At 41.7% G+C, this 21,726-nt stretch overlaps 1 protein-coding gene across 3 annotated transcripts in view; it reads right to left on the minus strand.

Annotated features, from left to right (window-relative positions):
- Nucleotides 1–21,726, minus strand: part of PTPRM (protein tyrosine phosphatase receptor type M) — a 946,104-nt gene that overhangs the window by 280,415 nt on the left and 643,963 nt on the right. For all 3 annotated transcript variants that reach the window (XM_049900161.1, XM_049900160.1, XM_049900159.1), the window contains one exon: nt 3,906–4,038. In XM_049900161.1, coding sequence (XP_049756118.1) covers nt 3,906–4,038 — 133 coding nt within the window. The remainder of the gene's footprint in view (nt 1–3,905; nt 4,039–21,726) is intronic.

Raw genomic sequence — 21,726 nt, forward strand, 5'->3', positions numbered from 1 at the left:
GCTTAAGATGTGCAACCATTTTAAAATTATTATCTAGTAAATAATCGCACAAACCTGATATGACTTATTAGTATACAGAGTAAAGTTGTATCAAGGCCATACGTTACTGTAGGCTATCTCTTCAAATGCATAATTTATAACATAACCTTGGGACTACCTGAGAGACTTAGGTAGAATAATGAATTAATCCAGCAGAAACAGATCCATGGAGGACTGGTTAAAGTTTAGCTAGCTAAGGTCACAAGGACAACTGGATTAGTAGTTCCAGGGTATTCCTTATAGAGAGCTTGCTAGATGACACAAAAATCTAAAATATTTCCACAATTTAAAATAAATGTTTCTTTGAATATTAAGCACAGTACGGCCTACTGCTGCTCAGAACTTACACAGGGTTATGTTAAAAAAATGGCAATGGGAGACAAACCTCTGGTGCCACAGAGATGCTATCTATACAAACATGGAGGTAGGATCAGATGAAGAACATGCAGGAGACATGTGGGGGGATGACGGGCAACTAAAAGAGGAAGGAAAAGGGAGAAAGGTATGGAAAAAGAGGGATGTAAAGAGATAAACAGCTAAAGAAGAAGAAGAGAAAAGAGGTTCAGAAAAGTGAATGAAAAGGAAAAAAGAAGAGTGAAGAGAGAAATCAAAAGATGGGTGAACACAGAGAGAGGAATAAAGAACACGTGACAAGTGGGAAGAAAAGGAGAAACAATGAGGACTAAGACCTCGGCTGTGATGGAGCAGCAGTTGGACTCCAACTCAACCAATAACCACAAAACAGAGGAAAAAGCAAGGGAAGTAATACTGCTGTTATCTAAGACTTTATCTTCATCCTTTACCTTCCTCCTTTTCACGCTACAGTAACTTTGAGTGATCTCAGCTCCATAGATGTTGACGAATTTCAGACTACAGAACTTATTATTCCTGGTCCACATCACATACTCAACTGCCTAGCCGACAGCTCCTTTACGTACATGTTTTACAGGGATATTGAACTTAAAATGTGCAAAGCTGAATTCTCCATCTTCACTCCCCAAATACGGTCTACTTCTTATGTTCCACATTTTGGTGAATGGTAGAATCTCCACTGAGTTGTCCAATCCAGAAACTGGGTTTTTTCTACACTATTTCTTTTCTCTCAGCTTCCACCTCCTAATGGCTACTAAAACTTGGGTCCTAAATATTTCTAATGTTACCCCTTCTCTCCATTCAACTGGACCACCTGACTCAAGCTCAATCCCCTCCTTACTGTGTTCAATGCTAACATCAGAGAGATCTTTCTGAAATAAAAATTCAATCATTTTACTATCTGCTAAAAGCCATCAATGGATTTCAGGGCCATGTTCAGCCTCCTTATGCCAGTGGACAGAACTTTCAAGGCCTTGCGTTGTCAGCCTCTCCACCTGAACCTCCTAACACCCATGACCTCACTCCACCTCAATGACTACAATTGCTTTAAAACTACAGAGAAAAGGAACAAGATCTGTTCCTCTGCTTATTCTATGACTACTTTTCTAAAATTATATAATTTTATTTTTTTTTGTGGAGAATATACACAGCAAAACATACACCAATTCAACCATTTCTACATGTACCATTTAGTAAGACTGATTACATTCTTTGACTTCTGTAACCATTCTCATCCTGCTTTTCTCAGTTGTTCCTCCCCCATTAACATAAATTTACTGCCACCTAAGGTTCCTGTCTGGAACCCTGGTGGTGTAGTGGTTAAGAGCTCGGCTGCTAACCAAGAGGTCGGCAGTTCAAATCCACCAGGCGCTCCCTGGAAAAGCTATGGGGCAGTTCTTCTCTGCCCTATAGGGTTCCTTCGAGTCGGAATTGACTGGACAGCAACAGGTAAGGCTCCTACAAATCTTTGCAGTTGCTGTTGTCAATTTGATCCTATATATGTACAGTTCTTAAAAGAGTATAATGCTCAAGGCAGGCTTTTTTTTTCCCACTATCCAGCCCAGTGCTAGGTAAGCTAAATTATTGTTTGGTTTTAAGAAGGCTTCAGTGGATATTTTTGGTTTAAGATTTAAAGAATACTCCAGGGCAATACATGTACTCCTCACTTATCAACTGTCTTGTTACACCACATTTTGCATTTACAACAACCATAAAAATCTACTGTCTATTTTGCACATTAAGGAGGAGCTGAGGCAAGAGGGGGAGGAGCAGGAGGAGGGTGAGGTTTGTGAGGCAGCAAGACCACGCAGGCCACTGGCGGTTCATATTACCCAGGTCAGCAGTACTACAGGGTCGGTAGGAGGGCAGCAGGTGGTGCAGGAAGTGGGGCAGTTGGGCCACGAGGAGGCAGTGGGAGCCAGGGCCGCAGGAGTCTAGAGGGCAGGGGTCTTGGAAGTCTCTTATTCCAAAGAGGCCTCTATGCCACCTCTGAAGCCTCTGCTGGGCCCAGGGAGCCAGGCCTCACTTGTCCGCTGGCTGGGAGCCTCTTGCCACTGAGGCCTGTTTCCAGGGCCAGTGGAGCAGGAAGGTGGAGAGGCAAGGAAGGGTCCATGTAGAGAGTGGCCAGGTGATGGTCGGCAACCCCCAACCACCATCCCCCAACTGCCGCCCTGCCCGTGCGAGCTCCATGGTAGTGGGGAAGGCATGGTGCGGAAGGGGAACTCGCTGCACCATGTGCATTCTGAGATGCACTAGGGGTGCCCAGTGGATGGTGAGTGATGAGAGACACCCGCACTGAAGATGGGGCACCATAATGCTGATTTTCCCATTAACCTAACCACATCGATAAGTGAGGAGTAGGTGTAGTTTGAAGGGCTCATCCTTCATGGCTCCGGAAGTCTGGAGTCCATGAGGATTTGAAATTATATTCTACATTTTCCTCTTTTTGATCAGGATTCTTCTATGGAATCTTTGCTCAAAATCTTCAGTAACAGTAGCTGGGCACCATCCAGTTTCTCTGGTCTCATGGCAAAGGAGGCAGTGGTTCATGGAGGCAATTAGCCACACATTCCATATCCTCCTCCTGTTACTGACACTCCTTGTTCCCCTGTTGTTTTAGGTGAATGGAGACAAATTGCTGTGTCTTGGATTGCTGATTGGCAAGGTTTTAAGACCCCGGACACTATGCAATGAACTCAGAGGTAGAAAAGATGCACTAAATATGTTATCAGGCCAATTAATTGTGATGTCCCATAAAACCATGGCCCTCAAACTCCAAACCAATAAACCAAATTCCATGAGGTTTTTGGTTATACATAAGCAGGCTCAGCGGCTATTCTTTTTTTTTTTTTTTAAGTAGTTGTAAATATATCACACAACTTTTGACAATTCAACTTTTTACAGATATACAACTTATTGACAGCAATTACAATAATGGGCTGTGCAACTCTACCCTTGATCAAAGTGATATTTCTATCGCCGTTAACCCCCCTATTCTCACAGGGGCTGTACTGATGAACCCACCCAGGGTGATGGCTGCACATAATACAAACTCAATCAATCCTCTTATCATTGCCGTCTTCCACAATAATAAGAAACAATCTTCTTCCTTGTGGATCCTCCAAAAAAATCAAACCCAGTCGAGTTGATTCTGACTCCTCAAATATGTTAGTATGTCGGTGGTAAGTACTAAAAAATTCTTTTTGAGTAAATGGCTTTTAAGATTTTGCAATTTCATGTACCACCTTTGTGGGAAGACACGATTCTTGTGCTATCCTCACATGACATGGTTTGCATATTCATCAAATTCAAGGCCATTTACTCTAAATGTTGTCCCATAATCTTGAATGCTAAATGGTAAAAAATGTTAATCATAGTCGCAGATGTGTCTTGGTCATAAAAGGTAGCTCAGTAACGGAATATTTTCTCACATAGGAATCAACACGGCGGACAATAAGATACAACAGCATCTTTGGCAAGAGCTAGGGACTCACCTTTTCTTCATTACCAAGACAACTCCAAGAAATATAATAACAAACAGCAAGATGCCAGCAATGACTCCAGCAATCTTAACTGTGTGATCTGTTTGCTTCTCAGGCTCTGGGACCGGCTTTGGAGTGGCAGCTCCTGAAGATGAAAGAAGTGAAAAAGGAGAGAGACTGAGTAAGAGAGAATAAAGGTATTACTTTTTTTTTTTTTTTAACTTTTGCTGCTGCATTTCACAGAGTAATAAGACTTATCAGAGCCAGCAGACAGATAAGCTCTGCTTTTTTAAAACAGCTTTCATACACTCTGAAAGGAGTGCAAGTGTTCATGTCGTCCTGCAGTATTTTGCTAACCTGTAAGTCGGGTGGCACAGCCACGCCTGACCCTTTTATAGGAGACTCTTTCCAAGCTCAGCTTTTATATTTACGTTTTTATTATCTCTATTAGTTCCCTGCTCTTCCCGCTGTTTAAAAACTTGCTCACAACACAATAGCCACCCCAAGCCTTTATCCAAATTTGATTGGCTGGAATATTTTCGTCAATTATTTTTCATAAATGAAGCAGTAATTTCATAAATATTAGCCCAAACACCTGGGAAGGTGAGAAGCTCATTTATTGTGCATCTTAGCTGCAAGTGTTTTTTTTTTAACATGATAGAGTCCCCACCCCCACGTCTGGAAACCTAAATCTAGGTCACAGCTGGTAGGTAAAAGGCTCCTTCTAAGCTATTTACTCTCAAAGTGGGAGCAGCTGAGGATCCCACTCCTGGCACCCACACTTCCCTTCTGTTTAAATTAGGTAACCAGGACCTTACAGGGGTGACAGTCTGAGCCCTCCTGCTTCCTGCTTCTGAAACACCGCCTGTACTGTTTACAGTCTAGTGTGATGGAACACCACATCTCTGTCTGATGAAAGATCCATTTCCTCTGCTAAATGAGTTCAGGATGAAAAATATTATGAATGCAATGTTCAATTCACTAAACAGAATCCATTTTTTAGGGACCTCTACTTTTTTAATCAGAACCCGACAGAACTCAGCATCTGAGCTATCATATCACCTTTACCAGGTAGACAGGTCACTCTGAAAACAAGAAGGTCATTTCCAAAGTTCTCACCTTAGAACTTTATTTTGTTTTTGTTGGTAAAAATGTAATTAAAATTGAAGGTTAGTACCAGCTCTTTCGTACCCTTTCACTGGGTCTTCCATTTAATTCTTGAAAAATTGAACTATTAATATTATTGTGTCCTTGTGCACACCAGGCTGGGCAGAGTCACCAGAGTTATTACTCAGGATTAGGGAGTGTCAGGCTACAGCTTTCCAACTGCTCCTCTGTTTCCACTGGGAACATACAAATAAAGTCTCTTGGAAAAGTTATTCATATTGCAAACTTAAGATTTTATAGAGGAGCCTGCCTCTCCTGAACACCGAGGTGGCCAGCAGACGGAGGAAGCGCGTGAAGGTCAGGTGATAGCATGAGGCAGGAGACCCCGGGGGCAGTGATCACCCAAGTTCCCAGGACAAATGCTCTTGCAGTCAAAGTGACAGTCGCAATGGAAGTCGTCATGATGGAAAAAACCTGTCTGGATAATCCTTCACAGGTCATGTAATCTGTGACACTTTCCGAGGCTGTCCTGCTAGTTTGTTTGAATGAGTGTTCCTCAAACTAGCTGTCTGACTAAATAGTGAAAACACTAATGTTAATTTTTTTTTTTATTGTAACATCCTCTGAAAAACCCTACTCCGATATATCATTGGAACATAAACCAGTTGTGTATTGGTACATCTGGAGGAAACGGCTACATTAAATAAATTACTAAGAAAATTTAAAATGTGTATGTAATAAAAAGATGAGGGATAAAAATGGGGGGGGGGGAAGCAATTCGTGTTAAAAAGAAATACCAAAAAAACCCAAACCAGTTGCTGACTCAAGGTGACCCCGTGTGTGTCAGAGAAGAACTGCGATCCACAGGGCTTCCAACGCCAGATTTTTCAAAAGCAGATCTCCAGGCCTTTCTTTTAAGGCACCTTTGGGTGGACTCGAACCTTCAAACTTTAGGTTAGCAGCTAAGTGCACTGCCCAAGGAGGCCAACATATTTCAAATTCACAAAACTAAAAAAAAAAAACAAAAACCTATTTTTTATCCAATTAGAGAAACTTAACTTTTAAGACATAAAATCAGATTGGTTTTATTCCTCCAAACGTTGGCATGCTAGGAGTCACTGCTTTTATTTTACCAGTTACAGATGGCTAGTTCTCCAAATACATTTTTTAAATAAATGACTTATTAAATGTTTTCGTAACTAAATTTTGTCAGTACAACACCTGAAAAGAAATTCCTCAGAAAAAACTCCACTTTAAAAACTTAAATAGAAAAAATAACACTGCTATTAATCACACACTGTGAATAGTTACAGAAGAGTGTGTCCTGTCGATGGTCGCACATCCGCTTCTGTTAGCTGAACACCTTGCTACCCTGACTCGCGTCTGGCCTGTGCTCAGGAGAGCTGGCACATGACACTGCATCCCCCTTGGCTGGGCAAGGGGATCTCTCTGCAGCTGCCCACGCCCCTTAGCAAGCAGCAAGCGTGTTGCTATGTGTTAGCTAAGTATTTACGGTTCTCTAGCTCTTACTGTTACCTCATGCCATATTGCATGAAAATGAAATGTTCTCTCTGTGTGACGCAGCTGCAGTGTGATCCTTGCAGCCATCATGCAGAATAGGGTAGTGCCTGGTGGCGGCTGCCTGACACCGCCTGTGACCTACCTCCTGTCTCCTGGTAAGGTGGTGCCGCCAGCTTACAGACTTTATTTGAGGTAAAGGATTGGCTCAGCTGTTTGGGTTTAGGACTACTCTGGAGAAGCATCAATGTAAACACACATTTGGGATGAAATAAATCCCAACCATCAGATGTTCTGAGGGCTCCTCTGTGCCTCTGCTCAGGGAGGGGCGTGGCACTGATTCTGGGGGAGCTAGGTACCCACAGTTCTTGCCCCCTCTTGTTCACTCTGCCCCTCCACCCTGCCTGAACTGGGGGTCCTGACATGCTTCTCCTCAGAGGCGATATTCTCTCCCCGCTTTTATTTCTGTGGAAGCATACGGTTGCGGTTATGAGATGTCAGTCAGCCTTGAACAGAGTAAAATTTGTGACAGAAAGTGACTGCAATGGATATTTTTTTCTCCTCACTCAAATCTATGAATTTAGCAGTATAATTCACAAACTTCTTGGCAAAAGAGTTGTTTTCATAATATTTCCCCCTCTGTCTTGTTGTTTTCTTGCCAGGTTTCTAATGGTACAGACTTTTATTCCTTTTTCTTATTTTAATAAATTATAATTCTTCATAAGGCATTTTTTTCTCCTTTTTATTTTGAGTTGACTGCACATTTATTTCCATTTAAAGAGAATAAGCTAGATGTGTGTATTTAACAGTGGGCATGATTTGGCCTTAAACATATGCATTAAAGATTATAAATACGGTAAATATTACAGGGAGGCAAAGGTGAGTGGCTCTTGGCACAAGGGAGCATGGTCATCACAGATGCACACTCTGGACTCCCAGTTAAAGCCTTGGTTACTATTTTTTTCAATGACCAAGAAAATTTTGAAAAGAGTGATAATCCAGCCAAAGTGTGTTATTTAAGGTTTTAGATAAAACGCCTAGTGTGAAAAATCTCAAAAAAAGGGAACAATTACCTAAGCCAGTATTTGTTTGGTTTTCAACTTGGCAAAAAACAGTCAGTTTTGGCCCAGTGTCCACTGTAAAATAATGCCGACAAACCAAGCTGAGACCACAGTGTGCTCTGCCCCCGGCCTGAGGCTGGCCCAGGGCTGACTACTGAACTGGCTGCCTAAATTCTTCCCAAAGATCCCAAGACACAGGCGTAGGAAGTCATGCTGTCCTGAATGCCTGGAGCTGCTGGTCATGCTGCCTGCCACCAGGATCCAACAGACCTTGGTGGAATGGAGGCCTTCCTAGAGGGTGCCTGGCAGCCCAGAATCTCTGCAGAATGGGGACTGGTTCTAGGCTGGCCTTAAATCTGAAGACAAATCAGCATGGTTTTTCATTTATTCAACAGGTACTTACTGAGCACCTACTATGTACCATGCTATATTGTAGGCCTACATCAGTGAACAAGTGGACAAAAACAAACCCTCTGTCCTAACAGAGGAGAAGTTATTGAGAAAATGACATTTGCACAGAGACCAGAAGGAGGAAAGGAAGCGAGATACGCTGGTATCAAAGGAGTAACATTCTGGCAGGGGGAAGAATAAGCTAAAAAGTGTAGGATGAGACTTCGGAATGCTGAGGTGTGGCTGGAGCGTAGTAAGCTGGAGGAGAGTGGTGGGACATAATGTCAGAGAGTTGGGGGCACTCTGCAGATCACTGCAAAGATTACTTTTTCCCTGCATGATATGGGGACTGAGGGAGGATTCTGAGTGAGAAGCAATGCATCTGGCTTATATTTTAAAGGGATCACACTGGCAGCACTGCTCAGAACAGACCACAGGAGGTTAAAGGTGGAAGCAGGGACAGATATCAGTTATAAGGCTATTGCAATAACCCACATGAGAGCTTATGATGGTTTGGAATGAGATGGCAGCAGTGGAGGTGTAAGACACAGTCAAACTTGAAATATGATTTGAAGGTCAAGCCATCAGTATTTGCTCATGAACTGGATGTGGACTATGTTAGTACTGCATCAAGGCTTCTGGCATGAATGACAGGAAAGATGGAGTTGCCATTATTGACAGGTCAAGACAGTGGGAGGAGCAGGTGTGGGGGGCGGGGTAGCTGGGGAAATCAGGAGTTTGGCTTTGGACAATTCAAGTTTGAGACATCAGACATCCAAAAGGAGACACCAGGTAGCTGCTGGATATGCAGGATTATGACATGAATTGTGGAGTTAGCAAGAAGATGGTTGCTGAAGCCCTGAGACTGCATGAGAGCACCTAGGGAGCAGACAGAGAGGCTGGCCAGGAGGAACCAGAAATGGAGGCTGGAAAGGAACAGCCAGTAAAGAAAGAGGAAGAAGAAACTCCTGTGGACAGGGGCAACTCTTCTAGGACTTTCCTGTAAGAGGGCACATAAATATGGTGTAGCCAGAGAGGGTGTGGATGAAAAAAAGGTTTTTTTGGAAGATGGGAGAAATTAGAGCATCTTTGGACACCGACGCTCGTGACCCAGTAGAAAGGGAAAAGTTGGTGGTGCTGGAGAGAGAGGATGGATGCTGCAGCATGGCTGTGAAGAGGTAGGCAGGTACGGTCCCCTGCACACACTGAGGGGCTGGCTCGCTCTGAGGGAGCACATGCGGAAGCAGGTGGTGGCTTCGTTTTCCCAGTGAAAGGGGAAGCTAGAAGTAAAAGGTGGGGACAAGGCTGAGGGAGGAAGTGTGGGAGATTTGAGAGACAGAAGAAGCTCTGAAACAGGTACCTAGAAGAGTGGATGGACAAGGGTGAGCATATATGAAATTTAATTCCAGAGGGCACACAGAAGGGTTTTGAGAGTTGGAGAGAGGAAGGAGATAGGATTATATACAGGGCTAAGGGGTAAAGGGAAAGGGGAAGGGAAATAAGCTGGGCACCTGGGCTTCTTATGATAAAGGGCATAATGAGATTAACCCTGATGATCTCAGCAGATAACTGATTGGGAGGGTGTGTGTTGGGGGTAGGGGATCTGGGGTTTATCCAGAGCTAAAGAAGCTTTCTCTCCACTCCTTGTAGCCAGGATGAGGAAGGGGAAGGGGACCTACTCAGAGTTACATCCCAAAAGTGCAGAGGGGAGTGATCAGTGACCAAATGAGTGGTACAGAAGCATTTCTGGGACATCCATATGTTACCATATAATGGATACAGGGAATAGGGAACCTCGGCAATCCTATTCATAGGATATACTGTATATTTATGCAAATAATGCACACTTCCATGTTTGTTTGCCAACTGAGCCCTCCCTATCAAGGTACTTCTGTAAGTGCACTATGCTAATTTGTTTTTACAGCAACATGTAAAAAAATTGGCATAGTAGCACTTAGAAAAATACCTGCAGGGGGAGGAGGGCATGGTTGGCAAACAAAAGTAGGAGGTATTGTGTTATTTGTGTAAAAATATGGTAACTGATTTTGGCTTTCACAATCTTCAAATAAATAATTATCTTTATTAAGTACCTTTGGAATGGCAATGATTTTTTTTTTTAATGTTCAACCACCACCCATCTGTCAGTTTGTTGAACTGTGGTGGTCTGGCATGTTGCTACGATGCCAGAAGCTATGCCGTAAGTATTTCAAATACAGCAAGGTCACCAATGGCAAACAGGTTTCCAGGAACTTCCAGATTAAGAGAGACTAGGAAGACAGGCTAGCCGATGAAAATCTTATGGATCACAACAGAACACTGTCCAACTTGCTTGCTTTGGATACATCATCAGGAGGGATCATTTGGCGGTGGAGGACATCATGTTTGGTGAAGTAGAGGGCCTATGGGGACACGGGAGATCCTCAGTGAGATGGACTGGCCCAACAGCCACAATAATGGACTCAAGCATGCTGGTGATCATGATGATGATGCAGGACCAGGCAATGTTTCATTCTGTTGTGCATAAGATCACCATGAGTCGGAGCCAACTCAACGGCAGCTAGCATTTATGCTCCCAAACCCAAAACGCATTGCCTTAGTCGATTCCGATTCATAGCGACCCTATAGGACACAGTAGAACTGCCCCTGTGCTCAACCGTATAGTAACTCGGCTCTGCAGGGGATTAGGGATGAGTAAGAAGACCTTGACCATATCCTTCAGGGAATTTACCACAGTGAATAACACAAAACACCTCATTATGTGCCATGGGTGAGATGCAGAACCCAGTCGGCTTGATTAGGCAAGTTTGGAGAGGGAGATTAGGGAGGGCTCTTTGCCAGAGGCAGCATTTAAGAAAGGGCTTGAAGAATGGGGCAGGTTTCAGAGGTAGGTGGGAAGGATGTCTCATAAGCCAAGACAAAGAGGTAGGGAGCACAAGCAGTGTTCTGTAATCGTACTCTAGTTTAACACGGCTGTGGCCCAGGAACAGGGTGGGGAGTAGTGGAGTAGAGGGCTTAGAGAACTCAGGCTTTATGGGGTAAAAGGCCTTGCTGACCAGTAGAACAGCCTGTACTAAGCTTATTAAACAAGGGACCACAGACAACAAAAGAGCTGTCCCTTGAGGAGACTATTTGGGCAGTGACCTGCCCGCTTAGCTGAAGAACAAAAGGTAGGGAATTTGAAGAGCAATAGGAAGGCTGTTGTCCACCTAGGCCAGAAGCCTCCAAAGCCTGAACTGAGGGAACAATCAGAACTGAAAGGACACAGGGGCCACAGAGGGCCTGTCAAGAGTGGCATGTAGGGATGACATCCCAGGTGACTCTCAGGTCTTGGTGTGAGGGACTGGAGAATGGGGGTACCATCTATGGGAACACTGGGTTGGTTTCATGCTGGGAGAAAAAGCGTGTTTGCCTTCAATGTTTGAATTGAACCCAAGCAACAAACTACCCCATTCTTCCAACACACAAAAAGTTTTAGTGGCAAACTAAATTCCAGAAAAGGAGAGAAAGCGAATGGAGATAGTAACTGCTGAAAAGAGAAACTGACGGGGTTGAGAAACCTCGTGAGGTAAACAGGAGAGGAAACGAAAGGAGAAGATAAAATGGAAGCTGTGGAAACGCTAAAATAATATTTCTTTAAGTGTGTGTCAGGGAGCACCGGCCACAACAGATACTCTAGAATTGCAATCAAGCAAGCTTCCGGTGCTTTGTACTACCATTTTTATGACTTTTATGGAATAGAGAATCCCTTTGAATTAATTTTCCTTGGTTTATTTTGACCCTTTAAAGAGGTAAATTCCTGTCCCTCCTTCCTTCCTTTCTTTTTTTAAAGAACAACATGCTGGTTTTAAAGATTTCTGTGACACAGTCCATTCAGGTCTTGTTGCTCAGAAAGGTAAGACTCCCTGGAGTCTGTGTTTAGCTTTTTTCAGCTGAACCTTAATGTCAGACATAATTTCCAACACCTCCAAGATTCTTCATTTCCATCACATACCACTGATTTTCTTCCTGGGAACACTAAGTCAACGGCCACTCCTAGGATCATGCACACTGACACTGCCTGTTACCTGTAGCCTGATGGAGCTTTTGAATCTATCAGCCTTCCTGTCTCTGATTTCCACTGTGTGCCTGCAGAGCTGTGCGACCCACAGGCAATGATCAGAAATATGATTTTTCAGTAAAACTGAGAGAGTAGATTGTTCGATATATACCTTCTCTAAAAAATTAATCTACTTTTTTATTTTATTTTTGCTCTAATTTCATGACAGTTACTGCTTTCATTTATTGATGCGGCTGACACCCTGTGGATAAGACGATCTATCAAAGCCTCATCGCTTTCTATCTGGACACTGAAGTGCGAAGAGAATTATTAGTGCCATCACTACTTTGATGTGAAATAGATTTACTTTTTCTATTTGCCTATCTTAAATCATGGCCAAGTAATAAAATGAGAAAACAGGTTGTCAATAATAAATTATCAACTGTATGCATCTTTCATATGTAGTAAATAATCAATAATGGGAATGTGAGTGACTGCCTCTGAAACAGACATTTTTTGGAGGATGTGCTAGGTGAGAGTGAAGTTTCCAAGTTTATTTGAAAATCAACTTTGAAAACATTAAAATCAAAATCTACCTTTCCTCTAATTTTCTTCCAGACTTTGTACCTCAGGCCATGGGCTACCTTATGTCTGGTTCTTAAAATTTACCCCTGTAGGCAAAAAGTGCCATAGCTTCCTACGCAAAGTTGTAACTTAGTGTAAAAACCCTTTTTCTGCTGCCTGAAATTTGCCACTAGCTGTTTTACCAGAAAGTAAGTATACCTAGTAAATTCTATACGCTTGCTAGAAGAACTAGTATTTCTGAGGCTCAGAAAATGTACAGGGTCTAGCAAACCACATGCAGATGTGTGACCTGTCTGTCACTTAGCCAAAGGGTAACCCTTAGAGACAGAACGAGGCTGGTGGTGTCTGAGGGTACAGTGAGGGGTCACATAATCCCTTGACTCTCATCTAGTAGACATACAATTTTAACTCAAATCCTGAGGTACTTTTATAAATAAGGCTTTTATTAATTGAGATATTCTGTTCATTTTATTCTAGAACAGAGGTTCTCTGATTTTAGAGAGCTTTTTTTTAAGAGACATCTGGAGAGCTCTGGAAACATGCAGATGGCTGGGTTCCCCATGGATTCTGGATCAGAGGTGTTAGGTAGGACCCAGGAATTGGTACTGAACACCTTAGCTGATTCCCTAACAACATTAAGGAAAACCCAACTCTGAACAGCTGCTCCTTAATATAAGTGAGAAAGTCTTCCCCAGTCTATGCAACACGGGAAAATAATTGAATTGTTATTTTTAAAACACCTCCTGGTATATTAATGACTTACACTATCATTTAGCCATTTTTCTTCACCAGGCTACTTGAAAAGCTCTTTTACACAGCTAAGAGGCAAACCTGGTGGAATCAGACCCTGATTTTATCATTAGATAAGATTAGATAAGATAGTCTTAATTATAACGGCATTTAAATTATGTTGATAAAATATCCAGATGCTACTAAATTCGATAGAAGGACGAAGGCTAACCTCTTCGAAGACCTACATTATATGACAGGTACCTTATAGGATTCTCATTTGATACTACACTATGAGGTCCAGTTAATACCATTTGGTAAATGAGGAAAGTATAAGCAGTCAGGACAAGCAGCTTGCCCTGAGTCAGTGAAGAGGTGATAACGGGGCCACGTGCTGATCCCGGGGCCTCTGACTGTGACACCCATTCTTGTTTCACTGCACCACAGTGTTCCCCAGTCATACAGAAGAATTGGGGGATCACTGCTAACATCCTGGAAGATAAGATCCAAGTTCATAATTCTTTAGATCAGTTTGTAAAGTGGAGAGCCTAACAAAATAATGAAAAAAACATAGAAGTGCAAAACAATGCAATAAGGAAATAAACATTCCAGAATAAAAATAGATAAATTTATGAGGGCAAAGGATTTTGTGGGCAGAAGTGCAGGAAAGAAAGAGTCAATGGTAATAGAGTTAATGTGTTTCTGAAACTTTCTACAGGAAGGACATGTAGGTAATTCTTTTAGAGGATTCTTAGAGTAAATATGCTGATCAAGATAGAGATGATGGAACAGAATCAGAGAAAAGAAACAGAAATGATTGCCAGGGTAGAAAAGAAGGACTACAAAAAAAAGAGAAAAGGAAGTAAGGTCATTTATGTAACCAAGAGGAAGACCAGCAGGTGCCCTGATACCATCTTCCATTGCAGCTTCTCAAGAGTAAGGACATTTCTTATCCACCTTTTGACTTCTAGTGATTAACAGGTGTCTTTAACATAATAGTCACTTGATACTTCTTTACTGAGTGAATATCTTAAAACATATAAGCAGGTTTTACAAGGAGAACAGCGTGTATATATCTAGAAGAATATTTTTTAACATAAAGGCTTTGTCCTTGGAGACAAAGCTGATCTTACTTATCTTTGTGGCCTTCACATGACCTGGCCCAGTATCTTATTATTTGTCCACAGTAAATGGATGACTACTTCCATTTACTGGATCGAAAGTCTCTATACAGTTCAGAGTAAATCTCCTACTCTTTCCATAGCCTGCCTATCCTTTTTCCATTTACATGAAAGTCCTCAGACATGGAGGAATGGGCATGAAGTTGAAGTGGAAGGTAGAGAGCATACAGGTCCTATTTCATGATCTCTCCTCTGCTGATCCCCAATATTTAAAGAGGGGTTGGTTAAGAAGAGAGGCCTCTGTGGCTAACTTAAGATGACATTACATGGACATCAGAACAAGGGATTGAGCATGAAGGAAATGTCTGAACATTGGCTCCCCTGAGTCTGCCAGAGGTGGCAAATAAACAGGATTTTCTCAGCATGTAGGTGGCAGATAAAAGATTTACCAGCAAACTTACTGACCAAGTTTTCATCAGTGATAAAAAGAGATTGATAGAAAGAAAGAACATGGAAATAAATAATAGTGAAAAAATGTTGTATTTCCAGCACCCAAAGCAGGGAGATATATATCCATCAATGACAAGAATATTAACTGGGTACATATCAGAGAGACAGGAAATGAGTATCTGTCGAGAATAAAGTGTTATGAACTCAATGGATACAGACTATTTTTCATGATCATAAATGGAATTTGTTTTAGGAATTTTTAAACTAGCCAAAATTCTTGCTAGAGAGTAATAACACTATCTGAGGAAACCCTGGTGGCGCAGTGCTAAAGGGCTCAGCTACTAACTAAAAGGTCAGCAGTTTGAAACTACCAGGCACTACCTGGAAACACTATGGGGCAGTTCTGCTCGGTCCTATAGGGTCATTATGAGTCAGAATCGACTTAATGGCAATGGGTTTGGTTTTGGTTCTGGAGGCTTTTCAGAAAAGAAAAAGAGAGAAACTTCTAATAAGATACCGCTAAAAGGATTCAAACTATTAAGAAAAATTTTACTCATTACTATGACCCTGTCTGTCATGGGAGTGTTTTCTAAGTTCCTTAATACTCATAGGACAAATAAGATAGAAATATTAAGTTCCTAAGCAAGTTTATGAAGACATGTAAATCACTCTGATGTTCTGGTGTGGTCTTCATCCCTGTGTGTGCATGCATACATACATCAATATCTGAGGAAACTACTTAAAGAGATATAAGGAGAACCCACCAAGCAGGCAATATCATTAGAAAGATAATTCTGGTTTTTATCATGTTTGCCACGGGAATGTATATAATCTTGAGTAAAAAAGACAAAATTAAATCACTGTAAAGGCAACACCTAAGTAAAACCCTAGACAAGAATTGGTATATAGACATGTGTTTTGGCCCAGAGTTCCAACGTGAATAAACTATGTTGTAATTTATGCCGACCCATAATTAATAATTATACCATCAGCAATATTAATATGTAAATTATACACATTAAAATGAATATCAATTATATTGCTAAAATGATGTACTGCTTGGATATTTACTAGAGTAAATGGGAAATACACAAGAGATACTGATAGATGTGCTGAGCAGATACCGTTTATTAATTCCAAGGCAGGTGTCAGGCTTACTTTCAAATATTGTTTCCCAGAGACAGTTATTTACTCTTCTAAATGAAAACAGCATGTTGAAGGAAACTTGTGGCTAAGCCCTGCTTCTATTAAGGCTCATTCCCTTACACAGATCCCCTGTCTTTCCAGTCACCCAGTGTCTGAAAAACTTAGTAGTGAGGTCATCCAGACTCAGTCTCCATGGGGTTTTATTAACTAGCACATCCTCTCGTGCTCTCTTGAGAACTGATGTAACTGAAGGACAAACATAAAAAAGGTGTCCACATTTAAACCAAGGACACTGAGGAACAGAGAAACCCCAACTGGCCAGGACAACAAAGGGAGGCCCGTGTTTTATTCTGTGTTCTGGGCTACAGGGACGCACAGACTAGGTTATACACTGCTTTGGGCTATTACTGCTTCAAATAAAGTCATTTTATTTGAAAATGCAGTAACTTTCTTCATCATGATCATCATCACCACCATTGCCAGAAGCATGATAAAATCCTGGGTCATGCTGATGCTGTTTATATCCCAAAGACAGGCAAATGGAAAACAGCCTCTGTGAGGACTCATTACAGGCCTTGAGGTATGACAGAATGACAGTGCTCCTCTCACGCACTGGTGCTCCTGAAGACCACAACGCTCCACAGTATTCTTGTAAATAACACCCTGTAGAGCATCAAGAAGGAGACCTGGTCTCATGGTGGCTAGGTGTTGGGCTGCTAACCAAAAGGTCAGTGGCTCAAGCCCACCAGCTACTCTGTGGGAGAAGGATGTGGCATGCTTCTGTAAAGATTACAGCCTTGGAAACCCTATGGGATGGTTCTACTCTGTCCTGTGGAGTCGCTATGAGTCAGAATGGGTTCGACAAAAATGAGTTTGGTCTAATTGGTTTACAGCATCAAAAAATCCATTCACTTCCCTGTAAATTCAGTTTTCGATCACTCTGAAGGGCTACAGCATTCAAACTTGGGACTGGAGTGGCCTGGCTAAATTATACAGTTCTCTGGAGAGCCACACGGGCCATAAAACCACCCCAAGCCACAAAAGCACGAGCAACTGACACTTCTCAGTGCTTACTCTGGGCCTAGCTTTGTGCCAGCTGCTTCAATTGCTGCATTTATTCCCCTACAGCCCAGTATGAGGCTCATAAACAGTATTCTCCCTGTTTTATAGCTATAGATGCTAAGATTTAGAAAGTTTAAGAAATTTGGCCAAGAAGCCTAGATTTGAGCCCACTACTGTATGTCTGGAGTCCGTGGGTAGTACAAATGGTTAACATGCTCGGTTGCTAACTGGAAGGTCTGAGTCCAGCCACAGGTGCCTCAAGAGGGAGGCCTGGCAATTTACTTCTGACATACCAGCCACAGCACAGTTCTACCCTGACACACAATGGGGTTGCCATGAGTTGGAATCGACTCAACGGTAGCTGGTTTGTTAAACCTTTCTAAAGTAAATGCTTTCAAATTATGTGTACTGGGATCCATAGTTCCTGTGTTAACTAAACTATTAAAATCAGGTTCAGAGAATTGCTAGGCCCAGATTCTTATCTGACATGCTTGAAAACTGCCCTAGGAATGGTGCCAAGAGGGTCTGAAAGCAATCTGGGTTCTGACCTCAAAGATGTTCACTGTTCCCTGGACAGCCCACCTGAAGCTAGGAGCAGCTCAGGGAGGCCTGACTCTCACACGTTCCCATCGTCTGTACCATCTTTTCCTTCTGGACAACTTTCCCAATGGAGAAAGACTATTTGATTAAGACTCTAGGATAGCTAAGCTCGCAAAGCTGTGGCAGGAGACAGAATCAGGCATTAAAGGCCCGACTCAAGATCTTCTCACACTAAAAGCAATAAAAAAAGCAATAACTATGATTAATTCTAAAAGTAGTGCGTGTGTGTGCAGGGTGTTTTTTAACATACTCGAATTATAGGCAGGAGTCAGAGGGTTAGCCTAAGTGGCCCACCGCAATCTGGAAATTTCTTTGGAGTCTGTTTTATCTTTTAAAATAAACATGCAAATGTTACAGTGTACCCCATAATATGGTGATTTTTAAGAAAAATGTTTTAAATTTTTTATCACCAAGTAGATGGATGCTCCTGGAAGATGTGGCCGTTTGGCCCTGTACCTCCAGGAAGGCCGGGGACCAGTCTGACGAGTGTATGAGACCGGGGAAGCAGCTGGTCAAGGGCTACGGCTCCACAGGACAACCTTCCTCGTGGAGAAAGCCTATTTGATTACGACTGTGCAATAGCTAGGCTGGCAAAACTGGCTTGAGACAGAATCAGACATTAAAAGCCCAACCCAAGATCGTCTCATGCTAGAAACAATGACAAGTCAGAAAGTAGTATGTGTGGGTGCGGGTGTTTTTAACATTCTAGAATTTTAGAGGTAATTTTTCTAAGATTTTGGGCCTTACTCTCAGCCATTGGAGGCACTGGTGGGAAAGTTTTGACACTGATCCGGTCCAAATGGGCAGGCAAGAAGCATCTCTGTAGCAGCATCCGTTTTCCTTTCACTCTCCTGTCCTGACTTTGCCCTTGAGTTTTTTAAAGGTCGTTAATGTATTTAAAATACAAATTCCTACTTCGCAAATGAGTTGTTTATCCTAGTTCAGCCCCTGATGTTTCCTCAACCACTGGTGTCTCTGCTTCCTGCTATCTTAGGGAGATGAAGGAAATACTGAATTCCCTTCTATTCTGATTAAATACACTGGATCATGCAGTACATATTTTCGTGGCACTCGCACAAATACTACATATTTTACAGTCATCTAAAAACACAAGCCAGACGAGTCAAAAATTAACCAAACGTTAATCAGAGAGCAGCATGTGAAACTCATGGCTCTTTGTTTACAAATTCTGAATGAAGTTCACTAGGTGTCTTAGACATAAAACTGCCAGAACGAATCCTGGTGTCTTGTGCTCTAAATTCCAGTAATATTTTTCTAAAGCAAGGGATGAAAATCAAAATATCATAGTTGGTGTTTATCAACAAGAAGCCAGTGAATAGCCACTGTGTCTACTTCTTTAACAGTTGTTGCGGGTAAACAGCTAGTGAGACAGACTGTCACTTAACTCTGCTAAATATGGAAAAAAATATCAAAGCCTTTTCCATTTTTGTTAATATCAAGGATGAAGTAATTTAATTTTAATATAAGATTGAAATAATATATTTCCTTACAGGAAAGGCAGGAATAATTTATCAATATAAAATCTTTCATCCAAAATAACAATTTTTGAAACCGCATTTTTTTTTTAAACCAGTATATTGCATCTTTGACCAAAATCTTGGCTTATTTTTGAGCTTAGAAACTTTACTTTCAGCATTTCTTTCAGACAAGCACAAGATACCACATTACTATAAAAACTACAAGAGAGATAGCCTGAAATGGAAGATGGTCATTTGCGCGTCGAGCCAGAAAGTTCCACGTATTAAGCAAATGAAGAACAGCTAAACAGGCTACTTTGTTTATATTGTTGGTAAAAACAGAAGGCATAAAAGGATGTTTTATAATCAACTGTTCTTACGTATTGGGAATCTTTTTACATAGAAATCCTTATGTAAAATTTTTCCATTTAGTAAAAATGGAAAACAATACTGTTTCAGAAATGTGGAATATACATCTTTTAAAACATATTCTTTCTGAAACCAAATGCCTGTCATTTGACTTGGTATTTCACTCCAAATAATGACAAGGGAGAAGGACCATCACCTCCCTGGCATTCCTGTAACCTCTCACCATTTTCTTGTAACTGTACTGTTTTATAGATGAAACTGCCACAGCAAAATGACAAATATAACACATAAAAGAGCAAAAAAGGGCACTAAATCACCAGTGGCACTACAGCCCATTAAAATGCATTCAGCTGGTGTGTAGAAAGAAAATTTCCCCCGCATTTTACGTTCTTCCTGGCCGAAGAGGAAATTTCAGAGTCCTCAAGCAACCCTTCTAAGAGTTGCTGAAATTCCAAGCAAATTCTCCTCTAGCTGGGTCTATACTGGCTTTCATGGCCAAAATGTAGGGCACTGACATTCCTGGTTTATGGCGGTTTCCCGGGAAAGGCACAGGAACGTGGCACGTGAATTTTTAACCATCTCGATTTATACCACATTTAATGAAAAATGAGACACCGACTTAGCTGGAAATGGTAGTTCTAAATCCACTGCTATTTCCAATAAACTGATGATCAGTTAAATGAAGAAGCTGGTCATTTTTATTTAAAGGGAAGCCTAAGGTAGCATTTTCTTCCCTCAATTCTTACCCAAAGTTTTCTAAAAAAGGTTAAATTAAAGCTTCTAAAAAAGGTTAAATTAATAACTCTGGGTATCACATGTTAGCTTATTTCACTACCTACGTGTCATTATTACAAATAGTTGAATGTATAGGGATATTTGTTGATCTGGAATATTTACTAAACTGTTCATGTTGGTGTTAACATAACTCATAGATATTAAGTTTCTTGACTGCAAAGAGCACATGCTATACTCTTTGAATTCTCCATATCTCTTAACGTGGAGCTAATTACATAGCAAGCCCTCCAAGAGGCTGAGGAGCTCATCAAGGGAAATGGTGAATGAATGAATGCTCTCGCCCTCCAAGAGGCTGAGGAGCTCATCAAGGGAAATGGTGAATGAATGAATGCTCCCGCCCTCCAAGAGGCTGAGGAGCTCATCAAGGGAAATGGCGAATGAATGAATGCTCCCGCCCTCCAAGAGGCTGAGGATCTCATCAAGGGAAATGGTGAATGAATGAATGCTCCCGCCCTCCAAGAGGCTGAGGAGCTCATCAAGGGAAATGGTGAATAAATGAACGCTCCCCTTTTCCCCTAGGAAAGCATAGGACGGTGCATAGACTTGGCTCAGCTCAGAAGGTCGTTCCCTAAAGCCAAGTGTCTCAGGGGTTGAAACATTACAACTTCTCTCTCTCAGAATTGAACTGTGTGCCCTGCACACAACTATGTGAAGGGAGGTGAACCAATGGTCCCTGCCTCTGTTCTGCTGTATGACGGCATTTATATTTGGGAGCTCCATCTATGTTAGAGATGTTATTTTATTAGAAAAAAAAAAGTGTGGAAATTGGTTCACACCAACTGTAAACACCTATAATTCATAAATTAATTCACTGCAACAGAAAATAACAGCAGGAGTCCGAGGGCCTTTCAGGGCCCAGCACTGCATGTTACAGATATATAACACTTAACTACTGTGCCTGTAGCTTAAATCTTTCTTATGGCTCTTGCCAAAAAAAAAAATATATATATAGCTGATTAAAACTGTGCTTTTGTAAATGGGCTGAAAAACCACCTGGTTCATTTTATTTGCAATGAAAAAAATCCACTGGATTAAAGAATACCCTATAAAGAAGAGGCATAGTTTATAATCGAGTAACAGATATAATCAGTCAAAAGCAGGCAGAGTAAGCCAATTTCAAAAGTTTCTTGCCCTCAATCGACTTTGTTCAAAATTTACTCATGATAGTGATAAGAAGCAATGAAACACCTGGAAATAAATGTGACAAGAAGGAATGACTGTTAGGCATTCATTCATTGAGCAGATAATTTTGAACACCCACTAGTTGCCACTGGGGTACCCTGGTAAAGAAGATAGACAAACGGACAAAGCCCATGCCATGGTCTATAGCCACATTCCAGTTGAAGGGACACGCGGGGATCAAGTACCTTCAAAAACAGGCAAGGG

The sequence above is a fragment of the Elephas maximus genome, chromosome 11 (genome assembly GCF_024166365.1).
Source record: "Elephas maximus indicus isolate mEleMax1 chromosome 11, mEleMax1 primary haplotype, whole genome shotgun sequence".
In the NCBI taxonomy this organism is placed as follows: domain Eukaryota; kingdom Metazoa; phylum Chordata; class Mammalia; order Proboscidea; family Elephantidae; genus Elephas; species Elephas maximus.